Raw genomic sequence first — 27676 nt, 5'->3', positions numbered from 1 at the left:
CATGTCACGTGTGTGGAGAAAATAATAAATTGGGAGGGGGAAATGTCACGTGGGCTGAGCAGGAGATGTCACGTGTAGTCTGGAGGGAGGAGGCGCACAGGGTGACGTGCAGGGTGTCAGACGCAGGAGAGTGGAGGAAGCCCACTTGATTCTAGCATCTACCTTTATGGGTGAGGGAGAAAGATGGCCTCCTTCAGGTCTGTACACACACATCCCTCCTCCTCTATGGTGAATAATGACAGGGCAAGCTACCTGGGAGCCAGGATACCCCCGGAGGTGGAGGCCATGGTTAAGCATCTGAAGGACCTGGATATAGATGTATTTAGGAAGATACTGAAGGGTGAGTGTCCACACCCCATGCCATATGCTGCAGCCACAGCTGTCATCCCACTGACCATCTGTAGCTCTCCCAGCTATCCTGCCCTCTATAGGGATGTCTTCCTACTGACCATGTACAGCTATCCCAACCGTCATGCCCTCTATAGTGATGTGTAAGACTTTTAGGTGTCTGAGATCAATTTGGGTCTATGGGGTCACATATTCTTGGTTGACTTCCTATCTAAAATCCCATTGTTTTCAGCTTTCTGGTTTGAGATGGCTGATAAAAGAGAACATTAGCTTGCAGTTGTACATACCATGCAAGATAAGAAGATGCTGGTGCACAGCACACTATAAGCACTTAGAACTTTGATCTTCAAATCAGATATAATAAACCTTGCAAATAACATGGAGTAGCAAATATTTGGTAGCTTGTGAGCCCATCAGATGGGTCTGTAACACAGAACATGTAAATACTTTGTCAGATTTCCCAAATGCTTTCTAAATGCATAAGCTTTTACGTGTAATTTGTGAATGTTACGGTTTTTGTTACATATATTTTAGAGTTACTAGTTATTCTTTAAATGCATTTTTTCCTCTTAGCTGTTGTGGGTGCTCTTGAGGGTAAGAACAGCAGAGAAGCTCTGAAAGTTATACAGCAGACAACATCAGTATCAGAAGAACAACTCGGTTATATCATCTCTGGCGCATACACCCTCCTACGTGTGGCACTTAGACTTCCAGTGTCAACACTTAAACAGGAGGTGAGTACAGCAAAGAGCTTTCACGTTGTTTGACACTGATTCTAAATATCATTCATCCTTTTCTTATGTAACTTTTAATTATTTTTTTTTTTAGGTTTTTAAAGAAGATTTGAAAGATCTTAGGTAAAACCCATATATACATAATTAAACATAAAAAGACAAATTAATTGTGTCCTTCTGCACACACAGGCACTTATTACCCCACCCTTTCAGTTGAATCCACACCTGCAACTCCCTAAAGGTGGCAGGCAAAGCCCAGCCCCTCTTCCCTGATTTGCCCACTGCCTGCCATTCCCCAACACAAAGAATTTATCGATCGGTGCAAGCAATTAACGGTTTCTCTTTAATGGTTTCTTGCCATCAATGCTAAACACTGCTGGTGACCATTGATGATTAACCCGTCAAGGCCATTCCCAGAACAGTGAACAATGAGATAGTTAATTAGTTTGGCCTCTTGTGTTATCCTGTTGCCTGCCACGTACTACAGCATGTCTTTAAAAGCCAAGGGTTTTAAATTTCCCTTGTAGCTGTACTGACAGTGTTTCTATTGGTCCTATTGTATCATGTGATAATGGATTTGCCTGCCCCTTTTCTATCATATGTTCACTGAGAAAGGAAAAAAGATTAGGTAGAGCTTTAAACGTACTCCCTTGCAACTGTATACACATAGCATTTCAATTGCAGATACAGAGTACTCTATGCTTGACTGGAATGTGTTAGGGCTAAAACACACTACCCGGCTTTTGCCGGCTGGGAAAAAGCCGGACGGCTTTATCCCGTGCCGGTATTGTAGTTAACAGTGTGAGGGGTAGGGTCCCTTCACACTGCACGGCCCCGGCCGGGTCTCACCACTGGAAGGTCTGGCTGCCGGGCCGTCTTTGTAGCCAGTAAACAGTGTGTGTGAAGGGGAGCTTTCACACACAACGGTTTTTCTGAAGCCGTGTCTGATGCTGCGCATGCGCACAGCATCACACACGGCTCAAAGCCGTCCTGTGTGAGCGACTCTGCCGGTTTCTCCCGGATGGCAAAAAGCCGGACAAAGTTTGTCCGGCTTTTTGCCATCCAGGGAAAACCGGCTAGTGTGTTACAGCCCTTAAGGTGCATATACACTGGGCGATTTTGAGCTCAAAGTAGCTAATTTTTGGCATCTTGAGCTACTTTGAGCTCAAAATCGCTTACTGTGTATGGCCTTGCGGTGAGTGCTGATGCGCGCTCCTCCACCATCGCTGCCCGCTGTCGGCCTGTTTTGCCGGCCTACTGTGGAAAGTGGTTCACCCCCGTGAAAATCGCTCAGTGTGTATACCCTGTGTGATTTTCCGGCCAGTGATTTTCACATCATCACTCAGCATACACACTAGGCAAAAATGCCCAGTGTGTATGCACCTTTAATTACATCACCCTCAGCGTCCTTGCATTGTATTTGTATGTCTAAGTGAGGCACAGCACAAACTATGAAAGACCAGAGCGATTATGTGTTGCCATCGCCTTTTTTTTTTAGTTTTCTGGGTTTCAGGTGCAAAAATATCTTTGAGCTCCAGTAATACTAATGTTAAGCACAATGGTTCTAGTACTACAAGTTATGTGTAACCTCATGTATAGTTCTAAAAATGTTAATGTCACTAGCAGTTGCATAATCAGATAAGTATATTTCTCTGCATCCTACACATAGGACTCTTTCTCAGCATTCACTCTGAATAATCAGCATTTACAGTATTCATTTAAAGGGGTTTCAATGTAAATGGGCTGCAATGCATTTCTAACTTTGTATTGTCGAGTTACTTTATTATACCACAACCAGAAAAAAGGGAGTCCAAAATAAAATAAAAAAAATAAAATCAGGGTAAATAATTTAGGAAAGAACTTTCCTTTTGATTCATTCACACTGTTAACTGCTTAACTGACAAACAAGATTATAATAATGTTGTTTATTATTACTTTTGAGTATATTTCTTTATGTATATATGTTTTTTTGTTTTGTTTTTTTGTAGAATTCCTGATGACTTCATAGCAGATTTTGCTAATATTGTGTATGGAAACAGGTCGGTAGCAAATTGTTACCATAGGTTATTTTCTATACTGTGTTGATTCTGGAAATAAGAGGTTTGTATCTTTGTAAAAACATGTTTTCTGCCCAGTGGAAGGCTGCAGGTGTAAATTATGACATTGTAGAGCCTCCTACATTGAGAAATAGACATTACTGATTAGGAATGGTTATAAGCCACCTAGCATAAATAAATGATTTGTAATATCAATACAAAGTAATACTGAGCCTAATTCAGATGTGGTTGTTCTTGCAATTGCTATTTTTTGGCGTTCGCAATCATATGCTTATATGGGCAGAAGCTAACCTGAGCATAGGGACGCACACTGCTGTCTCTTCATTTCCATCCAACGGTGTACAACTGCAGAAACCTAAGTATCATTGTCACATATCGGGTCATCACGCAGATTGAGTGCCTCTGAAGACATGCAGGCCAATCAGCTCTCCTGGGACACAGATGGCTCTTAATTGGCAAGTAAGATCACAACTAATTCATGCATGCCCAGAAAATGGCGTCTGAACAGCCATGACACTCCTGCGTTTACCAGACCACTCCCCGTTACAATGTCTTCCTGTCACTCACTTAGCGACTAATCCCTCGTTGCGACAGTCATGTGCAATATGAAAATATCAACCGATTTGCGTACAATAGCCGCTTTGCGACTGCATCTGAATTGGGCCACAGTGCAAAGAATGTTGGCCTCATGAGTAATTGAAACCATCTAGATTTATGTTGGGACAGTAAAAAGTATATTTCCGGAAATGGAAGAAATTTTTCTAGATTACTTTTGTAAGTGGAGGAAGAACCAGCTAGCCAGGTTGCTCTGCTGGGCTTGGAATTACTTCTAATTGGAACAGGCATTATAATCAGTGGCAGGGCACAAAGGGAATAGTAATCCTAAAATGTTAATGCTTGACTTAAGTCTACATAAAAGGATGTCTGAAAAAAAACTACAAAAAGTTTGAGTCTTTTGAAGGGCAAAATGTAATTAGCTCACAAAACTATCGAAGCTTGTAGACTGGAAATGTGTTCTAAATAAAATTATAGAGACCAAATGAGTTCTTTAAAAAAACTATACATGCTGTAAGCATTCAAGGCAATACAGAAAAAATGAACAATGACATTATTAAAACACAGATGACTGCTAAATTATTCTGTAAATACAAAGAATGTCGCTAAATATGTAAAAGAGAAATCTGTTTATATCTCTGCAGAATAAATTCCTCTCCGGAAGCAGCTGCAAGTATTTATTACTGTACGCAAGTTGAGAAAACACTTGAAATAGGAGGGTTTGAATAAATCTACGTTTCATATAAAGCAGTGGTTTTCAAACTGTGGGGCAGATGTATTAACCTGGAGAAGGCATAAGGAAGTGATAAAGCAATGATATGTGCAAGGTGATAAAGGCACCAGCCAATCAGCTCCAATATGTAAATTAACATGATCTGATTGGCTGGTGCCTTTATCACCTTGCACATATCACTGGTTTATCACTTCCTTACGCTGTCTCCAGGTTAATACATCTGCCCCAGTGTGCCATGGCACCCTGGGGTGCCTCAGGGCACTTGCATGGGTGCCTTGGATTTGTTGTTCAGGGCCAATTCAAAATATTTATGGTCAATGTAATAGGCAAAACCAGTGCTGCTGGATGTCATTCATAAAATATATGGACAAACCGAAGCAAATCTTGGGGAAGATGTATTAACCTGGAGAAGGCATAAGGAAGTGATAAACCAGTGATATGTGCAAGGTGATAAAGGCACCAGCCAATCAGATCCTAACTGTTAATTTACAAATTGGAGCTGATTGGCTGGTGCCTTTATCACCTTGCACATATCACTGGTTTATCACTTCCTTATGCCTTCTCCAGGTTAATACATCTGCCCCCTTGTCCCTTACCACACAGTTTAACCTAAGGATGACCATTATTTAATATTTCTTTCTAAATTTATCATTAAGAAACATTTGGCCTAGGGGTGCCGTGAAAAAAATTCTGATACTGTAGGGCACCGTGATTCAAAATAGTTTGGAAACCACTGATATAATGTGCATTTCATCAAAGCTTTAGCCTTGTACTTCTGTCTTATCTGCCTGGATCACTACATGTGGACTGATTTAAGTTATTGCAATAAAAGTACTAAGTAGGACAATGAGATACTGTTTTGCCTTTACAGTTTGCAAACAAAGCTATATAGGCTGCCTGAGTCTGCACCCTTAATGTAATACTGCAATGAATTAGTATCCTGCTGATATAATTAACTACTGGCTCTCCAGCACAAATGTTTAGCTTTGTATAGTCCTAACCTGAGTTATCTACAGGCGGCCAATTCTTGAAGATGCGGCTTTGAAGCAAGGAATTAGATTGCCAACTGTGGAGGATCTGAGGTGGAGGGTTGATGTTGCAATTTCCACAAGGTATTTTATTATTTATCCTACTGCTTTAGTTAAAATACTCTGAACTATTCAGTGGCAATGGTATGTACACGTGAAAACGTGATTGGTTGCCTAGACTCGTGCTATACCGACAAGCAGAGCGTGTGCAGACTGGCAAATTGTATAATGCTGCTGTCATAAAGAAAAAGGTATTCTTGGCGCCAATTAAATACCCAGCGTTAACAGAATTGCCGCAGCTTTCCAATAAACAGGGAATACTCAACCCTTTTTAGAAAACACCAGAAAACAAGAAGTAGAAAAGCGCTGGCAAACTGTGTTATATATATATATATATATATATATATATATATATATATATATATATATATATATATATATATATATATATATATATATATATATATATACATACATACATACATACATACATACATACATACATACATACATACATACATACATACATACATACATACACACACACACACACACACACACACACACACACACACACACACACACACACACACACACACACACCTTGTATATAGCAAACAAAAGATGTATTGATAGGCAGACGTTTCGGAACTCACGCACCGTCCTCAGTACCAAATACAGTAACATTGCACAATGACAAAACAAACATTTAAATACCTGCACCAGTTTGCGCCGACCGCTCTTCCGGCCATCGCCTCCCATCTCCCCCTGCTCCTTAGACGTCACTGTTGCCATAGACACGCACAGCGTGCGTGTCATTGGCTCCACCGTTCGGAAGACAAAGGGGATTGGATTGGATCCGTGGTTCCTAGAAGGGGCATCCCACTGTGGTTGCTAAGCAGGACGGGTGGACAATAAACAAAAAAACAACAACAAAATCATACTAAAAACACAATAAGACATGCGTTTAACAATGACATATGTAAATATTCAGTGACGATGCTCTATCTATTCATATGGATATCTACAAGCTTAATCACATCATTGTTACCCCAGCCTGCAATATTGAAAGTATGCAGACTGTCCCATAACATTCAATGCACAACACCATTATGCCTGCTTGAAGATGGAATAATTCAAATATAATTAAAGGTTACCACTAGGATTGGATATAAACTATCAAGATCAATTCCACTATATTTAAGGAATTTGCTATAAGAATCCCTTAAATATAGTGGAATTGGTATACTTAGACATATAGGAAGGGTACCGTGCGTATAGACTACATCTAATTGGGTTACATGGACATTTTGTCGTATGTGTAGTGTGGCATGTGATGATCTTGATAGTTTATATCCAATTTAGCTTCACTATAGTAAATGGATACAGATGCATCCTTATACATCTAGCCTCAATACACCACGCCGCGCGAGATGTCTACTGTGAGCTGCCAGGTCCTGTGCAACTTTGCTAGCGTCGGGCATCTTTTTTTCTGCTGAAAATGTGTGTTAGCTGAGATGCGGCTAAGACATACCAGAAGACTGTGCTGATTAATTTGATATGCGACACCTGTATATCTGTGCAGTGGCGCTGAGGGATGGGGGCAGGTACTCTTTCCCCGGGCCCCCCTCGCGCTTCCTCGTTGCAGAGAACCACACTTCAAGCAGTGATAGAGAGGACTGTTGCTGGTGTGCTGGGCTAGGGAGAGTGACATATTGCTATATAACCGCTTGTAATTAGTTAAATATAAAAGATATGATGCGCAAAATATAATGTATTTGAAGAAAACTATCCTTTTGGCTACTGCCTTGGTGCTATAGTGGTCGCCAAAACTATTATTGAGAGACTTAGATGTCTCTTTCAGACCGTTCTAAAGCAAGTCTAGCAGAAGAATCAGCTCCTGTCTTCCAGTGGTTGCACAGTCTTCATCGCAGCTTTTACAATTCGATTCTTGGCGAATACAATCCCCACCACCCAATAATAGTTTATGGCGGTCACAGCTAGCTGCCAAGTAGAGGCTGATTATGTAGCCTCTGCTTCCCAGGCTGCTCTGTGTCTAGTTTTGCCCTCTGCTTCTGTTAACTAGAAACTCAGTGTGCTGTCAGTATGTCGACGATCATAATATCAACAGTTATGATGTTTGTATCATTGAAATGTGGACAACTAACATCAACAGTTGCAAAATATCGACATGTGAAATGACAACATTTTGGGAAATGCTAACAATAGGTTTAACAGTAGGGACATACCGTCGGAATCGTAGTTTTGTGACGTACGCATCCTGCGATTAAAGCTGTAAATGGCGTAACATTAGAAGCAGCCACCAGTATAGGCTTAGTGTACTTAGGGAGTAATTCAGACTGCATTGTGGCAGCGATCACAGTCTGAATTACTTTATGGAGTGCGCACCACCCCGGTAGCCCAGTGAGATGCTATCATCTCACTGGTGCGATCGCCTCTGCCTGTTTGACGGGCAGAGGCGGTTGCGGGGCGGAAGGTGGCGTTCCAACGGCATTAGAACGCTGTTGGCAGGGCGCGGTCCGAACAGCGGAGTCTTGTCCAGGCCATTGGGGAAGGCAGGGAGGGCCACAGCGGCTGCGTGACGTCCCGGGGTGCCGTGGGTAGTGGCCTGCCAGCGTACAGGAGCTGCACTGGCAGGAAGCTACTGTTCAGGTACAAAAGCATTGCCTTCGTGCGCTGCTTTTGTACCTGTGCGGGGGGGAGTAGGGCCTGACATGCGGGGCGGACTAGCCCTGTGCTGGGCGTCCCCCCGCATGTCAGAGTAACTGATCGTAGATGTGCTAAATTTAGCACGTCTATGATCAGATCTGAATTAGGACCAATTGTCAATATTATCATGTTGCCATTTCATCTGTGTCTACATTTTAAGTCAACAAAATATCCTGAAATCGACACACACAGCAGTGGCATGACTTTCTGTTTCAGCGAGTGCTGCTTGGCGTAACATGTTGCTCTGCATTCTGTTTCAGCGAGCGCTGCTTGGCGTAACATGTTGCTCTGCATTCTGTTTCAGCGAGCGCTGCTTGGCGTAACATGTAGCTCTGCATTCTGTTTCAGCGAGCGCTGCTTGGCGTAACATGTAGCTCTGCATTCTGTTTCAGCGAGCGCTGCTTGGCGTAACATGTAGCTCTGCATTCTGTTTCAGCGAGCGCTGCTTGGCGTAACATGTAGCTCTGCATTCTGTTTCAGCAAGCACTACTATAACACCATGTAAATAAAAGACCCCTCTCTATAATTGATGCAATGTTGTATTCAGTATATGCAGATGTGGCACTGGCCCTCATTTAGATCCCGAAGGATCTGCAATGTATGCCACAACCAATGTTCGGTACTTTGCGCATGTGCAGGAGCCACATTGCATATGTACAGTATCAGTCTACGGTGGCAGTCACAGGATTGCAACAGACTGTCAGTGATTGACAGTCTGATGCCATTTGGGAGCGACGATGGGCTCCATTTCTTAGAATGGAGGCATGTTACCAGTGTTGCCTCCTGCTACATTACTATATTAGAGCTATCGCTGCTGTTTCTATGTAAGCAGACGTGATAGCAACTCCAACCACATCTGAATAAGTGCCATTGTGTATTCATTACATTAATTAATTTCCATTTGTTTGGTTTCAATCCTTCTAGCTCTCTTTCACGAGCCTTGCAGCCTTCCATTCTAATGCAAATGAAACTTTCTAATGGAGAGTCCCATCGATTTGAAGTAAGTAGTTTTTTATTTACTACATGAAATCAGTCACGGGGGGGAATTCAGTTGTTTGCAAAGTCGGTTGGGTATCTCCTTTTCTCTAACGTCCTAGTGGATGCTGGGGACTCCGTCAGGACCATGGGGATTAGCGGGCTCCGCAGGAGACAGGGCACATCTAAAAAAGCTTTTAGGTCACATGGTGTGTACTGGCTCCTCCCCCTATGACCCTCCTCCAAGCCTCAGTTAGGTTTTTGTGCCCGTCCGAGAGGGTGCAATCTAGGTGGCTCTCTTAAAGAGCTGTTTAGAAAAGTTTTTTTTTAGGTTTCTAATCAGTGATTCCTGCTGGCGACAGGATCACTGCAACGAGGGACTTAGGGGAGAGACTTGCAACTCACCTGCGTGCAGGAGGATTGAAGTCTTAGGCTACTGGACACTGAGCTCCAGAGGGAGTCGGAACACAGGTCAGCCTGGGGTTCATTCCCGGAGCCGCGCCGCCGATCCCCCTTACAGACGCTGAAGAACGGCAGAACGGAGGTCCGGAAACAGGCGGCAGAAGACTTCTCAGTCTTCATGAAGGTAGCGCACAGCACTGCAGCTGTGCGCCATTGTTGCTACACGGCTCACTGATCTCGGTCACGGAGGGTGCAGGGCGCTGCTGGGGGCGCCCTGGGCAGCAATATAGATTACCTTAGAGGCAAATAAATACATCACATATAGCCATTAAGGCTATATGTATGTATTTAACCCAGGCCAGTTTTCCTAATAACCGGGAGAAAAACCCGCCGAGAAAGGGGCGGAGCTTATTCTCCTCAGCACTCAGCGCCATTTTCCTGACCAGCTCCGCTGGTGAGGAAGGCTCCCACTCTCCCCTGCACTACAGAAACAGGGTTAAAGAGAAGGGGGGCATAAATTGGCGATATAATTATATATTAAGAGCGCATATATATAGAAACAACACCTTCTAGGGTTGTTATATACATTATGGCGTTTTTGGTGTGTGCTGGCAAACTCTCCCTCTGTCTCCCCAAAGGGCTAGTGGGTCCTGTCCTCTATCAGAGCATTCCCTGTGTGTGTGCAGTAGGTCGGTACGTGTGTGTCGAGGAAAATGTTGGTGAGGAGACGGAGAAAATTGCCTGTAATGGTGATGTCACTCTCTAGGGAGTCGACACCGGAATGGATGGCTTATTTAGGGAATTACGTGATAATGTCAACACGCTGCAAGCCGGTTGACGACATGAGACAGCCGGCGGACAAATTAGTATCGGTCCAGGCGTCTCAGACACCGTCAGGGGCTTGTAAAAACGCCCATTTACCTCAGTCGGTCGACAGACACTGACGCGGACACTGACCCCAGTGTCGACGGTGAAGAAACAAACGTATTTTTCCTTTAGGGCCACAAGTTACATGTTAAGGGCAATGAAGGAGGTGTTACATATTTCTGATACCACAAGTACCACAAATAAGGGTATTTTGTAGGGTGGGAATAAACTACTTGTAGTTTTGCCTGAATCAGATAAATTAAATGAAGTGTGTGATGATACGTGGGGTTCCTCCGATAGAAAGTTATGGGCGGTATACCCTTTTCCCGCCAGAAGTAAGGGCGAGTTGGAAAACACACCTTAGGGTGGATAAGGCGCTCACACGCTTATAAAAAACATGGCGTTACCGTTTCCAGATACGGCCGCCCTCAAGGAGCCAGCTGATAGGAAGCTGGAAAATATCATAACAGTATATACACACATACTGGTGTTATACTACGACCAGCAATCGCCTCAGCCTGGATGTGCAGCGCTGAGGGGGCTTGGTCGGATTTCCTGACTGAAAATTTTGATACCCTTGACAGGGACAGGATTTTATGGTCTATAGAGCATTTTAAGGATGCATTTCTATATATGCGTGATGCGCAGAGGCATATTTGCATTCTGGCATCAAGAGTAAATGTGATGTACATATCTGCCAGACGAAGACACGACAGTGGTCAGGTGAGGCAGATTCCAGACGGCATATGGAAGTATTGCCGTATAAAGGGGCGGTCCATTGGACCTGGTGGCCATGGCAACAGCTGAAAAATCCACCTTTTGTTACCCCGAGTCACATATTGGCAGAAAAGGACACAGTCTTTCAGTCTCAGTCCTTTCGTCCTCATACGGGCAGGCGGGCAAAGGCCAGTCATATCTGCCCAGGGGTAGAGGAAAGGGAAGAAGACTGCAGCAAGCAGCTCATTCCCAGGAACAGAAGCTCCTCACGGCTTCTGCCAAGTCCGCAGCATAACGCTGGGGCCGTACAAGCGGACTCAGGTGCGGTAGGGGGTCATCTCAAGAGTTTCAGCAACACTCGCAAGGGAACTCCGGGATCCTACATGTAATATCCCAGGTGTACATTGGAAATTCGAGACGTCTCCCCCTCACACAATTCACAGGCTGTATTCCCAGCAGGTGATAATCAAAGTACCCTTCTTACAACAAGGAAGGGGGTAGTATTCCACACTATATTGTGGTACTGAAGCCAACCGGCTCGGTGAGATCTGAAATATTTGAACACTTACATACAAGCGTTCAAATCAAGATGGAGTCACTCGGAGCAGTGATAGCGAACCAGGAAGTAGGGGACGATATGGTGTCACTGGATATCAGGGACGCTTACCTACAGGTCCAAATTTGCCCTTCTCACCAAGGGTACTTCAGGTTCCTGGTACAGAACTGTCACTATCAGTTCAGACGCGGCCGTTTGGATTGTCCACGGCGCCCCGGGTCTTTACCAAGGTAATGACCGGAATGATGATTTTTCTTAAAAGAAACATGGACGCTTTCCTGATAAGGGCAAGGTCCAGAGAACAGTTGGAGGTCGGAGTAGCACTATCTTAAGTAGTTCTACGACAGCACGAGGGGATTCTAAATATTCCAAAATCGCAGCTTTTTCCGACGACACGTCTACTGTTCCTAGGGATGATTCTGGACACAGTCCAGAAAAACGTGTTTCTCCCAGTGGAGAAAGCCAGGGAGTTATCCGAGCTAATCGGGATCCTCCTAAAACCAGGAAAAGTGTCAGTGCATCATTGCACAAGAGTCCTGGTAAAAAAATGGTGGCTTATTACGAAGCAATTCCATTCGGCAGATTTCCCGCAAGAACTCTTCAGTGGGATCTGCTGGACAAATGGTCCGGATCGCATCCTCAGATGCATCAGCGGATAACCCTATATCCAAGGACAAGGGTGTCTCTCCTGTGGTGATTACAGAGTGCTCATCTTCTAGAGGGCCGCAAATTCGGCATTCAGGATTGGATGCCGGTGACCACGGAGGCCAGCCTGAGAGGCTGGGGAACAGTCACACAGGGAAAAAAAGAAAAAAAAAAATTTCCAGGGAAGTGTGATTAAGTCTGGAGAATTCTCTCCGCATAAATAAGCTTAGAGCAAATTTATAATGTTCTAAACTTAGCTAGACCTCTGCTTCAAGGTCAGCCGGTATTGATCCAGTGGGATAACATCACGGCAGTCGCCCACGTAAACAGAAAGGGCGGCACAAGAAGCAGGAGGGCAGTGACAAAACTGCAAGGATTTTTCGCTAGGCGGAAAATCATGTGATAGCACTGTCAGCAGTGTTCTTTCCGGGAGTGGACGACTGGGAAGCAGACTTCCTCAGCAGGCATGACCTCCACCCGGGAGAGTGGAAACTTCATAGGGAAGTTTTTCAACATGATTGTGGACCGTTGGCAAAGACCAAAGGTGGACATGATGGCGTCCCGCCCGAACAAAAAACGGGACAGGTATTCCGCCAGGTCATGAGACCTTCAGGCGATAGCTGTGGATGTTCTGGTAACACCGTGGGTGTACCAGTCAGTGTATGTGTTCCCTCCTCTGTTTCTCATAACCAAGGTATTGAGAATTATAAGACATAGAGGAGTATGAACTATACTAGTGGCTCCGGATTGGCCAAGAGGGACTTGGTACCCGGAACTTCAAGAAATGCTCACAGAGGACTAAGGGCCTGGGGAGCTAAGAAGGGACTTGCTTCAGCAAGTACCATGTCTATTCCAAGATTTACCGCGGCTGCGTTTGACGGCATGGCGGTTGAATGCCGAATCCTGAAGGGAAAAGGCATTCCATAAGAGGTCATACCTACCCTGGTCAAAGCCAGGAAGGAGGTGACCGCACAACGTCATCACCACATGTGGTGAAAATATGTTGCGTGGGTGAGGCCAGGAAGGCTCCACGACGGAAATTCAACTAGGTCGATTTCTACACTTCCTGAAAACAGGAGTGTTTTGGGCCTCAAATTGGGGTTCATTAACATTTAAATTTCGGCCCTGTAGATTTTCTTCCAGAAAGAATTGACTTCAGTTCCTGAAGTCCAGATTGTAAAGGGTGTATTGCATATACAGCTTTTTTGTGCCTCTAGGGGCACCGTGAGGTTTCAACATAGTGTTGGGATTTCTTAAAATCATATTGGTTTGAACAGCTCAAATCTGTGGATTTGAAATATCTCACATGGAAAGTGACCATGCTGTCGACCAATATCTCACATGGGAAGTGACCATGTGTTAGCCCTGGCCTCGGCCAGGCGATTGTCAGAATGGGCGGCTTTGTCTTACAAAAGCCCATATTAAAATTTTCCATTTGAACAGGGCAGAACTGGGACTCGTCTCCAGTTTCTTCCTAAAGGGGTGTCAGCGTTTTCACCTGAAACAACCTGTTGTGGTGCCTGCGGCTACTAGGGACTTGGAGGACTCCAAGTTACTAGACGTTGTCAGGGCCCTAAAAAAAAATATATATATATATATATATATATATATATATATATATATATATATATATATATATATATATATATATATATATATATATATATATATATATATATATATATATATATATATATATATATAATATAGTTAGGACGGCTGGAGTCAGAAAGTCTGACTTGCTGTTTATATTGTATGCACCCAACAAGCTGGGTGCTCCTGCTTCTAAGCAGTCTATTGCACGCTGGATTTGTAGTACAATTCAGCTTGCACATTCTGTGGCAGGCCTGCCACAGCCGAAATATGTAGATGCCCATTCCACAAGGAAGGTGGGCTCATCCTGGGCGGCTGCCCGAGGAGTCTCGGCATTACAACTTTGCCGAGCAGCTACGTGGTCAGGGGAGAACACGTTTGTAAAATTTTACAAATTTGATACTCTGGCTAAGGAGGACCTGGAGTTCTCTCATTCGGTGCTGCAGAGTCATCCGCACTCTCCCGCCCGTTTGGGAGCTTTGGTATAATCCCCATGGTCCTGACGGAGTCCCCAGCATCCACTAGGACGTTAGAGAAAATAAGAATTTACTTACCGATAATTCTATTTCTCGTAGTCCGTAGTGGATGCTGGGCGCCCATCCCAAGTGCGGATTGTCTGCAATGCTTGTACATAGTTATTCTTACAAAAATCGGGTTATTACTATTGTTGTGAGCCATCTTTTCAGAGGCTACTTCGTTTTGTTATCATACTGTTAACTGGGTTCAGATCACAAGTTGTACGGTGTGATTGGTGTGGCTGGTATGAGTCTTACCCGGGATTCAAGATCCTTCCTTATTGTGTACGCTCGTCCGGGCACAGTACCTAACTGAGGCTTGGAGGAGGGTCATAGGGGGAGGAGCCAGTACACACCATGTGACCTAAAAGCTTTTTTAGATGTGCCCTGTCTCCTGCGGAGCCTGCTAATCCCCATGGTCCTGACGGAGTCCCCAGCATCCACTACGGACTACGAGAAATAGAATTATCGGTAAGTAAATTCTTATTTTTTCCTGTCTATAAGATAGGAATCAACAGACTCCCAACTGACTTTTCAAACAACTGAATACCCCCCACTTGAGTGGTAGCAGACTACATGGCACCTGAAATGCCTGGCTACAAGAAGACTGTACTGGCAGCATTGCAGTGTCAGATTCTGTCATACTATGGAAACTTATTACTTCCTTTTCTCATACGTCCTAGAGGATGCTGGGGACGACATCAAGACCATGGAGTATAGACTGGATCTGCAGGAGACATGGGCACTCTAAAGACTTTTCATTGGGTGTGAACTGGCTCATCCCTCTATGCCCCTCCCCCAGACCTCAGTTTTAGAAATGTGCCCAGGTCGACTGGATGCACTCTGAGGAGCTCTACTGAGTTTCTCTGAAAAGACTTATGTTTAGGTTTTTTATTTTCAGGGATTTTCAGGGGGCAGAAGCAGGACCAACCTCCTCAGTTTCATGGCTCTGCTTCTGGCTGACAGGACACCATTATCTCCTGAAGGGAACTGAACGCTAGCCGTGTCTAGATGCTCACTCCCACAGTACGCCGTCACCCCCCTCACAGAGCCAGAAGACAGGTGAGTATGAGAAGATTGAACTTCAATCAAGTAAGTGATAGCTCAGGTACGACGCGGCTGGCGGGAGCGCAGCGCGCCATTGCTGCCCACACACACAGGCACTGCAGGGGGGGGCACCCTGGGCAGCAAAATACCTCTATAAACTGGCTAATAGGGGGCATAAGATGCCCAGGCACAGGCCTACCCCCGCCAGTATAAATATTAGTCTCTGAGGTAAAAAGGGCGGAGCTTCTTCCTCAGGCAGCCAGCACACTGCTCAGCATCCTTTTCTCTCTCTCTCTCTCCTCAGGCTGCAGAGATATAGCTGGTCCTCCTCCACTTCTGACTACAAGTATTCAGGGTGTAAATAAGGGGGGCACAAAGCGATTTGGGTGCTTTACAAATGATTTTTACTGTGTAAAGACCGCTGCATGTCAGTGGGCATTCTGTGTTCACAGACCTTAAATACAGGCGCTGGGGTTGTGAGCTGGCTGCTCCTATACTGTGTCCCCCAGATTTTACTGTTGGTCTGTCCCCAAATAAGTCCCAGTGTGTCTGTGAGTGCTGTACAAGTGTGAGGCATGTCTGAGGCAGGGAGTTCCTCCCCGGAGGAAGCCATTTTAGGGACACAGAGTTGTAATGTGGTGGCGCTACCGGCACACCAAGAGCCTGCATGGGTGAAAGAGCTACGTGACAGTATGCATCTGATTAACCGTAGATTGGATAAGTCTGAATCTAAGGCTGCATGCTGGAGAAAATCTGTGGAGGATGTGATTTTTCAGGATGCTGTTATTCCTTATGTGGGCGGCCCCTCTGGGTCACATAAGAGACCATTTGCAAATGTTGTTAACACTGATACCGACACGGATTCTGATTCTTGTGTCGACGATAGTGAATCCAGAAAGAGATCATAAATTGGCAAAAAGTATACAATATATGATTGTGGCTATAAGGGACGTTTTGGAGGTTACAGAAAGCACTCCTGTACCTCAGGAGAAAGCTTATTTATGTAAGGAAAAGAAATCCAAAGTCACCTTCCCTCCTTCACACGAACTAAATTCTCTGTTTAAAGGGATGTGGGTGAATCCTGATAAAAAATTTCGTATTCCCAAAAGGATTCACATAGCTTATCCTGTCCCAGTTGAAGACAGGAAAAAATGGGAGTCACCCCCTGTGTTAGACAGTGCACTTTCCAGGTTGACAAAGAAGGTAATTCTCCCTGCTCCTGGCACGGCTTCTCTTAGAGCCGGCAGACCGCAAAATGGAAACGACATTGAAATCCATTTATGTTACCAATGGTACACTGCTCAGGCCCACTATTGCCTGCGCATGGGTGAGTCGCGCTATTGCAAAATGGTCAGAAAGCGTGTCATCAGAAATTGACACGATTGATAAAGATGAGATACTCCTTAAGTTAGGGAATATCAAGGACGCTGCCGCCTACATGCTGGAAGCAATGAAGGATATTGGACTCTTGAGTTCACAAGCCGCTACCATGGCAGTATCTGCTAGGCGGGCCTTATGGATTCGCCAGTGGAACGCGGATGCAGATTCCAAAAGAAACATGGAGGCTCTCCCATATAAAGGTGAGGCCTTATTTGGCGATGGCCTGGATGCGTTAGTCTCGGCGGCTACCGCAGGTAAGTCAACATTTTTGCCCTATGCACCGGCAAAAAAGACCTATCACCCACAAATGCAGTCCTTTCGAACCAATAAATACAAAAAGATGAGAGGTTTCCCCTTCTTTGCAGGTAGGGGAAGGTGAAAGAAGCCCACACCGGCTCCAGGTTCCCAAGAGAAAAAGTCTACCCCTAATTCTGCCAAATCCCCAGCATGACGCTGGAACTCCCTTGCGGGAGGCCGCTCGGGTGGGGGCACGTCTCAAACTCTTCAGCCAGGATTGGATTCTATCTGGCCTGGACCCCTGGGTGTTGCAAATAGTATCCCAGGGATACAAACTAGTTTCAAGATATTCCCCCATGCCGATTTTTCAAATCGACCTTGCCAGCTTCTCCGCCAGAGAGAGAAGCAGTAACAGCGGCAATCCAAAAATTATGTCAAGACCAGGTCATAGTCCTGGTACCGTTATCACAACAATGGCGGGGTTTTTATTCAAGCCTCTTTTTTCCGAAGCCGGACGGCTCGGTCAGACCGATCTTAAATCTAAAAGATCTGAATTTCTTCCTGAAAAGGTTCAAGTTCAAGATGGAATCACTTTGGGCGGTGATTGCCAGTCTGGAGGAGGGGGACTATTTGGTGTTGGTGGACATAAAGTATGCTTACCTGCTGTTCCCATTTATCCTCCTCACCAGGCTTATCTGAGATTCGCGGTTCAGGATTGCCATTACCAATTCCAGACGTTACCTTTCGGTCTCTCCACGGCGCCGAGGGTATTCACCAAGGTGATGGCGGAGATGATGGTCCTCCTTCGTCAGAAAGGAGTCAATATAATCCCTTATCTGGACGACCTCCTGATAAAGGCGAGATCCAAGGAGCAGTTATTACAAAACATATCCCTCTCCCTGTCAATACTCCAACAACACTGGTGGATCATAAATTACCCAAAGTCACAGTTGGAACCGACGACAAGGTTGTCTTTCCTCGGGATGATTCTGGACACAGAAGTTCAGAGAGCATTTCTTCCACTGGAAAAGGCTCTGGAAATCCAGAAAATGGTAAAACAGATATTTGAAAAAATCAAGTGTGTCGATCCATCAGTGCATTCGGTTGTTGGGAAAGATGGTGGCGGCCTACAAGGGCATACAGTTTGGCAGGTTCCATGCCAGAGTATTCCAGTGGGACCTGTTGGACAAATGGTCGGGGTCACACCTACACATGCACAGAGATAATCCTGTCGTCAAAAAACAGGATTTCGCTCCTGTGGTGGTTGCACAGCTCTCACCTGCTAGAGGGACGCAGGTTCGGGATTCAGGACTGGGTCTTAGTAACCACGGATGCAAGTCTCCGAGGCTGGGGAGCAGTCTCTCAGGGAGAAAACTTCCAGGGACGTTGGTCACAACAAGAAGCCTGCCTTCACATAAACGTTCTGGAGCTAAGAGCCATTTACAACGGCCTTCAACAAGCGGTACATCGTCTTCAAGACCGTCCCGTGCAGATCCAGGCGGACAATGTAACAGCAGTCGCATACATACACAGGCAGGGCGGAACGAAAAGCAAAGCAGCAATGGCAGAGGCGACAAAAATCCTCCGCTGGGCAGAAAAACATCTACAAGCTCTGTCTGCAATATTAATTCCGGGAGTAGACAACTGGGAAGCAGACTTCCTCAGCAGACACGATCTCCATCCAGGAGAGTGGGGCCTCCACCAAGAAGTCTTTGCAGAGGTGACAAGTCTTTAGGGATTTCCTCAAATAGACATGATGGCGTCTCGTCTCAACAAGAAGCTTCAGAGATACTATTCCAGGTCGAGAGACCCTCAAGCAGTAGCAGTGGATGCACTGGTGACCCAGTGGGTGTTTCAGTCAGTGTATGTTTTCCTTCCACTTCCGCTGACCCCAAAAGTACTCAGGATCATAAGAAAGACAAGGGTTTGAGCAATCTTCATTGCCCCAGACTGGCCAAGGAGGGCTTGGTACACAGATCTTCAGCAGTTACTCATAGGAGATTCTCGGCCTCTTCCTCCTCGGGAGGACCTGCTGCAGCAGGGGCCGTGTGTGTACCAAGACTTACCGCGGCTACGTTTGACGGCAGAGCTATTGAGCGCCGTATCCTAGCCAGGAAGGGTATTCCCAAGGAGGTCATCCCCACCCTTATTCAGGCCAGAAAGGGAGTAACGTCAAAACATTACCACCGTATTTGGAGAAAATGTGTCTTGGTGTGAATCCAAGAAGGCTCCTTCGGAAGAGTTTCACTTAGGACGTTTTCTCCATTTTTTTTTTTTTTGCAGGATGGTGTGGAGGCGGGCCTACGATTGATCCCAATCAAGGTCCAGATTTTGACCTTGTCAGTGTTCTACCAAAACAATTGGCCTCTCTTCCAGAGGTTCAGACCTTCGTGAAAGGGGTTCTGCACATCCAGCCTCCAGTGGCACCATGGGACCTTAACGTGGTATTGCAGTTCCTTCAATCGGATTGGTTTGAGCCTCTACAAAAGATAGAGTTGAAGTTTCTCACTTGGAAAGTGGTGATGCTTTTGGCATTGGCATCCGCAAGGCGGGTGTCTGAATTGGGGGCCTTGTCTCACAAGAGTCCTTACCTGATTTTCCATGAAGATAGGGCAGAGGGGTGTGGTATTGAAAGTTGACAATGTCTAGGTCGACCACTATTGGTCGACAGTAACTAGGTCGACAGGGTCTTTAGGTCGACATGTTCTAAGTCGACAGGTCAAAAGGTCGACATGAGTTTTTCATGTTGTTTTGGTGTCGTTTTCTTCGTAGAGTGACCGGGAACTCCAATTAGTGCACCGCGTCCCCTCGCATGGCTCGCTTCGCTCGCCATGCTTCGGGCATGGTGCCTTCGCTCCGCTACCGCTTCGCTCGGCACAGATTACCGTTCCAATCGTAGTCCACGTGGATCGTTAAGTATGAAAAGGTTCAAAAAAAGAAATAAATTGTGAAAAACTCATGTCGACCTTTTGCCCTGTCGACCTAGAACATGTCGACCTAAAGACCCGGTCGACCTAGTTACTGTCGACCAATAGTGGTCGACCTAGTTACGGTCGACTTTCAGTCCTGATCCCGGGCAGAGTTGCGAACTCGCCAACATTTTCTTCCTAAGGTGGTTTCTGCTTTTCACATAAACCAACCTATTGTGGTGCCAGTAGTTACTGACACATTAACTGATTCAAAGTCTCTAGATGTGGTTAGAGCTTTGAAAATCTATATTGCTAGAACAGCTCGTATACGGAAAACAGAGGCTCTGTTTGTCCTGTATGATCACAACAAGATTGGCTGTCCTGCTTCCAAGCAGACTATTGCACGTTGGATTAGAATTACTATTCAGCAAGCTCATACTACGGCTCGATTGCCGTTACTAACGTCTGTAAAGGCCCACTCCACTAGGAAGGTGGGCTCATCCTGGGCGGCTGCCCGGGGGGTCTCGGCATTACAACTTTGCCGAGCAGCTACTTGGTCAGGGTCAAACACATTTGCTAAGTTCTAAAAGTTTGACACCTTGGCCGATAAAGACCTAAAGTTTGGTCAATCGGTGCTGCAGGGTCATCCGCACTCTCCCGCCCGTACTGGAGCTTTGGTATAGACCCCATGGTCTTGATGTTGTCCCCAGCATCCTCTAGGACGTATGAGAAAATAGGATTTTGATAACCTACCGGTAAATCCTTTTCTCCTAGTCTGTAGAGGATGCTGGGTGCCCGTCCCAGTGCGTACTTTACCTGCAGTTTAGTTATTACAGTTACACAAGTTGTGTTATCTTGGTTTCAGCATGTTGCTGCAATTAGTTCATGCCTGTTGGCGTGTTATGTTGAATGCCATGTGTGCGGCATGGTTGAGGGTGTGAGTTGGTACATATCTCACCACTAGTTAAGTAATTCCTTTCCTCAAAATGTTAGTCTCCCTGGGCACAGTTCCTACAACTGAGGTCTGGAGGAGGGGCATAGAGGGAGGAGCCAGTTCACACCCAATGAAAAGTCTTTAGAGTGCCCATGTCTCCTGCGGATCCCGTCTATACCCCATGGTCTTGATGTCGTCCCCAGCATCCTCTACGGACTAGGAGAAAAGGATTTACTGGTAGGTTATCAAAATCCTATTTTACATTTGTGAGAATGTTGGTCTTTCTGTTGGGTCAGTTCATATTCAGTCTTTAAAGCACATCAAATGACTCTGTTTTCTTAAGAATCGCCACATTTTTGACGGGTGTCCAGTACTATAAGGCTAACTAGCTAAATACCTGTACTTTGTTACGGAATTCATAGAATAATGCCAATCTTTGTCAGGCCACACCTCTGGGCTTCCCCCGGATTGATGCTGTCAAAATGCTGGTGCTGAGGAGAATAATCCGCCGCCTCCTCTGCCCCGTCCCACCTCTGATGCTGCCCTACTCAGTGCTGTAAATGCTGGGACAACAGGCCAAGCTCCACCCACTGTATGTTAAATATGTAAGGTTTGCAGGCTGACTCTATTTCTAAGGGCCCTAGGTCTCCTTGCTTAGTTTCTCGCTCTCTTTAGGGCGCCTCCTTTGAGGTAAAAAGTTAAAGATTTTTGCACAACACTTAAGGTCACTGGGAGAGCTGTTGGAACCATTTACACAGCTGATAATCAGTTGCTGACTATGAAGCTTTCCAGGAACAGAGCATTGTGTCCTCCCCCCCCCTTCGTGACTTGATATCGCTGGCACCATGACTCTCCTCTGTGATGGGGTAAATTCCAATAATCATCCCACCCCTTTTTAACCCCTATGTGCGTGAAATTTTGAAAAATCCCTTCTTAGTGGGTGCCTGCATCACAAAGGCAAGCTACTGTCCAAATGTCCTTATGGTTCAAGAGATTTTGTGATGAGTCAGTGGTATTTGAGATTTTTTTATTATATATATATATATATATATATATATATATATATATATATATATATATATATATATATATATATATATATATATATAATTTTTTTTTTTTTTTTTTTTTTTTTGCTCGCGGCTTCGCCCATGTGGTAATCTTACTGCAATAAGACTATTTTCATTGTGCCCATCTTCAAGGTTAAGTTCACTACCTCTTATATGTATGTATAGATAGATAGGTAAACCGCCTTACATTTAATAGTCATACTCATGGTCTTCATCTCTTGTTATATTCCAGGTTCCAGTTGCTAAATTCCAGGAACTGAGGTATAATGTTGCTCTAATCCTCAAAGAAATTAATGACCTTGAGAAGAAAAGCATCTTGAAAATCCAAGACTGACCCATTGGTCACTAATGCTAGATCCTTTTCGTGCATATACCATTCTGAACGTTTCCGTATTCACCCTGGTCCTTTGTCCATTTCAGCATTAAGTCATACAGCAGGAGCTAAACTTTTACAGGCATTCTAACCTGGAAAGGTCTCTGTTCAATCGTGCCTAATATAGGGCAAAGCGTATGCTAACTGTTGCCTGTAGTGAGGGACGGCATCATTGATGTACACACTGTTGAGTCTGCCACCTCAGTGCATTGTCCTCTGTGTGAGGCTAGCTACCGGCTCCAGTGCCATAATGCCTGCCCTAGATGGCACTCTTGCCACTAGGTCACCTCCCCAAACTATTAGTGAGAAGATTATTAGACATTAATAGGCACCAAAGGAGGTCTCTAGAAGGGGAAAGGGGGGTTATTAAGAACATGAATGCCAGTATTGATATGCGAGTTCAGCTAATAGCCTTGGCAACGCCTTCATAAAGAAATTAAGTTCCATAATATGTTGATTTATTTTGCAGTCATCTCTAAATATTTCCGATCACTACAAAGGGAAACATTTTCCGGAAAAGTTCCTTTTAATGCTTTCATGGACAATGCTTAGGTTAAGACTGGGATTAATGGAAACAGAACCTCTTGGGATAAAGCTACTGGGTCACTTTCTAAGGAATATCATGTAATATTTGTTTGGCTACAGTTTTTACCTGTAATATATCATTTGTATGTAATTTACATATTTCTCTAACGTCCTAAGTGGATGCTGGGGACTCCGTCAGGACCATGGGGATTAGCGGCTCTGCAGGAGACAGGGCACAAAAATAAAGCTTTAGGATCAGGTGGTGTGCACTGGCTCCTCCCCCTATGACCCTCCTCCAAGCCTCAGTTAGGTTTTTGTGCCCGTCCGAGCAGGGTGCAATCTAGGTGGCTCTCCTAAAGAGCTGCTTAGAAAAAGTTTTTAGGTTTTTTATTTTCAGTGAGTCCTGCTGGCAACAGGCTCACTGCTACGAGGGACTTAGGGGAGAGAAGTAAACTCACCTGCGTGCAGGATGGATTTGCTTCTTAGGCTACTGGACACCATTAGCTCCAGAGGGAGTCGGAACACAGGTCTCACCCTGGGGTTCGTCCCGGAGCCGTGCCGCCGACCCCCCTTGCAGATGCCGAAGTTGAAGAGGTCCAGAGGTCCAGAAACAGGCGGCAGAAGACTTTCAGTCTTCATAAGGTAGCGCACAGCACTGCAGCTGTGCGCCATTGTTGTCAGCACACTTCATACCAGCGGTCACTGAGGGTGCAGGGCGCTGGGGGGGGCGCTCTGGGCAGCAATGTATTATACCTTTTTTATGGCTAAAATACATCACATATAGCCCTTGAGGCTATATGGATGTATTTAACCCCTGCCAGATCTCACAAACTCCGGGAGAAGAGCCCGCCGTTTTAGGGGGCGGGGCCTATTCTCCTCAGCACACGGCGCCATTTTCCTGCTCAGCTCTGCTGTGAGGAAGGCTCCCAGGCTCTCCCCTGCACTGCACTACAGAAACAGGGTTAAAACAGAGAGGGGGGGCACTTATTTGGCGATATGATTACATATGTGAAAATGCTATAAGGGAAAACACTTGTATAAGGGGTTGTCCCTGTATAATTATAGCGTTTTTGATGTGTGCTGGCAAACTCTCCCTCGGTCTCCCCAAAGGGCTAGTGGGGTCCTGTCCTCTATCAGAGCATTCCCTGTGTGTGTGCTGTGTGTCGGTACGTGTGTGTCGACATGTAGGAGGACGATGTTGGTGAGGAGGCGGAGCAAATTGCCTGTATTGGTGATGTCACTCTCTAGGGAGTCGACACCGGAATGGATGGCTTATTTAGGAATTACGTGATAATGTCAACACGATGCAAGGTCGGTTGACGACATGAGACGGCCGGCAAACAAATTAGTACCTGTCCAGGCGTCTCGGACACCGTCAGGGGCTTGTAAAAACGCCCATTTACTTCACACGGACACTGACTTCAGTGTCGACGGTGAAGAAACAAACGTATTTTCCTTTAGGGCCACACGTTACATGTTAAGGGCAATGAAGGAGGTGTTACATATTTCTGATACTACAAGTACCACAAATAAGGGTATTATGTAGGGTGGGAATAATCTACTTGTAGTTTCTCTAACGTCCTAGTGGATGCTGGGAACTCCGTAAGGACCATGGGGAATAGCGGGCTCCGAAGGAGGCTGGGCACTCTAGAAAGATCTTAGACTACCTGGTGTGCACTGGCTCCTCCCACTATGACCCTCCTCCAAGCCTCAGTTAGATTTCGTGCCCGGCCGAGGTTGGATGCACACTAGGGGCTCTCCTGAGCTCTTAGAAAGTTATAGTCTTAGAATTTTTTTTTTTCAGTGAGACCTGCTGGCAACAGGCTCACTGCAGCGAGGGACTAAGGGGAGAAGAAGCGAACTCGCCTGCTTGCAGCCGGATTGGGCTTCTTAGGCTACTGGACACCATTAGCTCCAGAGGGATCGACCGCAGGCCCAGCCTTGATGTTCGGTCCCGGAGCCGCGCCGCCGTCCCCCTTACAGAGCCAGAAGCAGGAAGATGGTCCGGAAAATCGGCGGCATGAAGACATCCTGTCTTCACCAAGGTAGCGCACAGCACTGCAGCTGTGCGCCATTGCTCCTCATACACACTTCACACTCCGGTCACTGAGGGTGCAGAGCGCTGGGGGGGGGCGCTCTGAGGCAGCAATAAAAACACCTTGGCTGGCTAAAATACCTCAATATATAGCCCCTGGGGCTATATATGAGGTAAATACCCCTGCCAGAATCCCAAAATAAGCGGGAGAATAGGCCGCGAAAAAGGGGCGGAGCCTATCTCCTCAGCACACTGGCGCCATTTTTCCCTCACAGCTCGGCTGGAAGGAAGCTCCCTGGCTCTTCCCTGCATTTCTACAATACAGTAAGAGGGAAAAAGAGAGGGGGGGCACTAAATTGGCACTGTATACAGTATAAGCAGCTATTAGGGACATAACTCAGTTAGTCCCTGTATATATATAGCGCTCTGGTGTGTGCTGGCATACTCTTACTCTGTCCCCCCAAAGGGCTTTTGTGGGTCCTGTCCTCTATTTGAGCATTCCCTGTGTGTGTGGAGTGTGTCGGTACGGCTGTGTCGACATGTTTGAGGAGGATAATGATGTGGAGGGGGAGCAGATGCCTTTAGCAGAGATGTCACCCCCTGCGGGGCAGACACCGGAGTGGATGGTATTATGGCAAGAAATGAGTGCACGTATAGACTCCTTACATAAAAAATTTGACGACATGCCGACTGTGGGACAGCCGAGTCTTCAGCTCGTGCCGGTCCAAGGGTCTCAAAAGTCATCAGGGGCTCTAAAACGCCCGTTATCTCAGGTGGCACAGGTAGATGTCGACACGGATACTGACGCCAGTGTCGACGACGATGAGTCAAATTTAATGCCCGTTAAGGCCATTCGCTGCATGATTGAGGCAATGGAAGAGGTGTTAAATATTTCTGATTTACATCCAGGTACCACAAAAAAGGGTATTATGTTTGGGGAGAAAAAACTACCTGTAGTTTTTCCCCCGTCAGATGAATTAAATGAAGTGTGTGAAGAAGCGTGGGCTTCCCCTGATAAGAAATTGGTGATTCCTAAGAAATTACTAATGGCGTTCCCTTTCCCGCCAGAGGATAGGTTACGTTGGGAAACACCCCCGAGGGTGGATAAAGCGCTCACACGTTTGTCAAAAAAGGTGGCACTACCGTCCCAGGATACGGCCGCCCTTAAGGAACCTGCTGATAGAAGGCAGGAGGCGATCCTGAAGTCTGTATATACACACTCAGGCATTATACTCAGACCAGCAATTGCGTCAGCTTGGATGTGCAGTGCTGCCGCTGCATGGTCAGATAACCTGTCAGAAAATATTGACACACTAGACAGAGACACGATCCTGTTAACAATTGACCATATCAAAGACTCAGTCTTATACATGAGAGATGCACAGAGGGAAATCTGCCGGCTGGCATCTAAAGTAAGTGCACTATCTATCTCTGCTAGGAGATGCTTATGGACTCGCCAGTGGACTGGAGATGCAGATTCCAAAAGGCACATGGAAGTTTTGCCTTATAAAGGGGAGGAATTATTTGGGGATGGTCTCTCCGACCTAGTTTCCACAGCAACGTCTGGGAAGTCAGCATTTTTACCCCATGTCCCCTCACAGCCTAAGAAGGCGCCATTTTATCAGGTTCAGTCCTTTCGATCCCAGAAAAATAAGCGGGGAAAAGGAGGGTCTTTTCTGTCTAGAGGCAGAGGCAGGGGAAAAAGGCTGCAGCAAACAGCAGGTTCCCAGGAACAAAAGTCCTCCCCCGCTTCCTCTTCCAAGTCCGCCGCATGACGGTGGGGCTTCACAAGCGGAGCCAGGTACGGTGGGGGCCCGCCTCAGGAATTTCAGCGATCAGTGGGTTCGCTCACAGGTAGATCCCTGGATCCTTCAAATAGTATCTCAGGGATACAGGCTGGAATTCGAGGCGATTCCACCCCGCCGTTTCCTAAAATCCGCCTTGCCGATTGCTCCCTCAGACAGGGAGGCAGTGCTAGCGGCAATTCACAAGCTGTATTCCCAGCAGGTGATAATCAAGGTACCCCTACTTCAACAAGGCCGGGGTTACTATTCCACACTATTTGTGGTACCGAAACCGGACGGTTCGGTGAGACCCATTCTAAATTTGAAGTCCTTGAACACATGCATAAAAAAATTCAAGTTCAAGATGGAATCGCTCAGGGCGGTTATTGCAAGCCTGGACGAGGGGGATTACATGGTATCCCTGGACATCAAGGATGCTTACCTGCATGTCCCCATTTACAATTCTCACCAGGAGTACCTCAGATTTGTGGTACAGGATTGCCATTACCAATTCCAGACGCTGCCGTTTGGACTCTCCACGGCACCGAGGGTATTTACCAAGGTTATGGCGGAAATGATGATACTCCTTCGAAAAAAGGGAGTTTTAATTATCCCATACTTGGACGATCTCCTAATAAAGGCACGATCCAAGGAACAGTTGTTAGTGGGAGTAGCACTATCTCAGGAAGTGCTGAGCCAGCACGGTTGGATTCTGAATATCCCAAAGTCACAGCTGGTCCCCACGACACGTCTAATGTTCCTGGGAATGATTCTGGACACGGCCCAGAAAAAAGTGTTTCTCCCGGAGGAGAAAGCCAGGGAGTTGTCTTCTCTAGTCAGAGACCTCCTAAAACCAAAACAGGTATCGGTGCATCACTGCACGCGGGTCCTGGGAAAGATGGTAGCTTCTTACGAAGCAATTCCATT

General features: G+C 45.9%; 1 protein-coding gene across 2 annotated transcripts; it reads left to right on the top strand.

Annotated features, from left to right (window-relative positions):
* Positions 1-37: 37 nt before the first annotated feature.
* On the top strand, positions 38-23019 carry COMMD5 (COMM domain containing 5). Of its 2 annotated transcripts, XM_063937355.1 has the most exons (7): positions 38-340; positions 922-1082; positions 1177-1205; positions 3071-3121; positions 5444-5539; positions 9110-9185; positions 22265-23019. In XM_063937355.1, the coding sequence occupies exons 1-7, from the start codon at positions 184-186 to the stop codon at positions 22364-22366; spliced, it is 672 nt and encodes a 223-aa protein (XP_063793425.1). In that variant the 5' UTR covers positions 38-183; the 3' UTR covers positions 22367-23019. The 2 variants fall into 2 exon arrangements, with proteins under 2 accessions (XP_063793425.1, XP_063793426.1); XM_063937356.1 differs by lacking the exon at positions 5444-5539.
* Positions 23020-27676: the final 4657 nt, after the last annotated feature.

Source organism: Pseudophryne corroboree, chromosome 8, assembly GCF_028390025.1.
Source record: "Pseudophryne corroboree isolate aPseCor3 chromosome 8, aPseCor3.hap2, whole genome shotgun sequence".
In the NCBI taxonomy this organism is placed as follows: Eukaryota; Metazoa; Chordata; class Amphibia; order Anura; family Myobatrachidae; genus Pseudophryne; species Pseudophryne corroboree.
The sequence above is the reverse complement of the archived record's forward strand: the minus strand, read 5'-3'. Positions and strand labels throughout refer to the sequence as shown.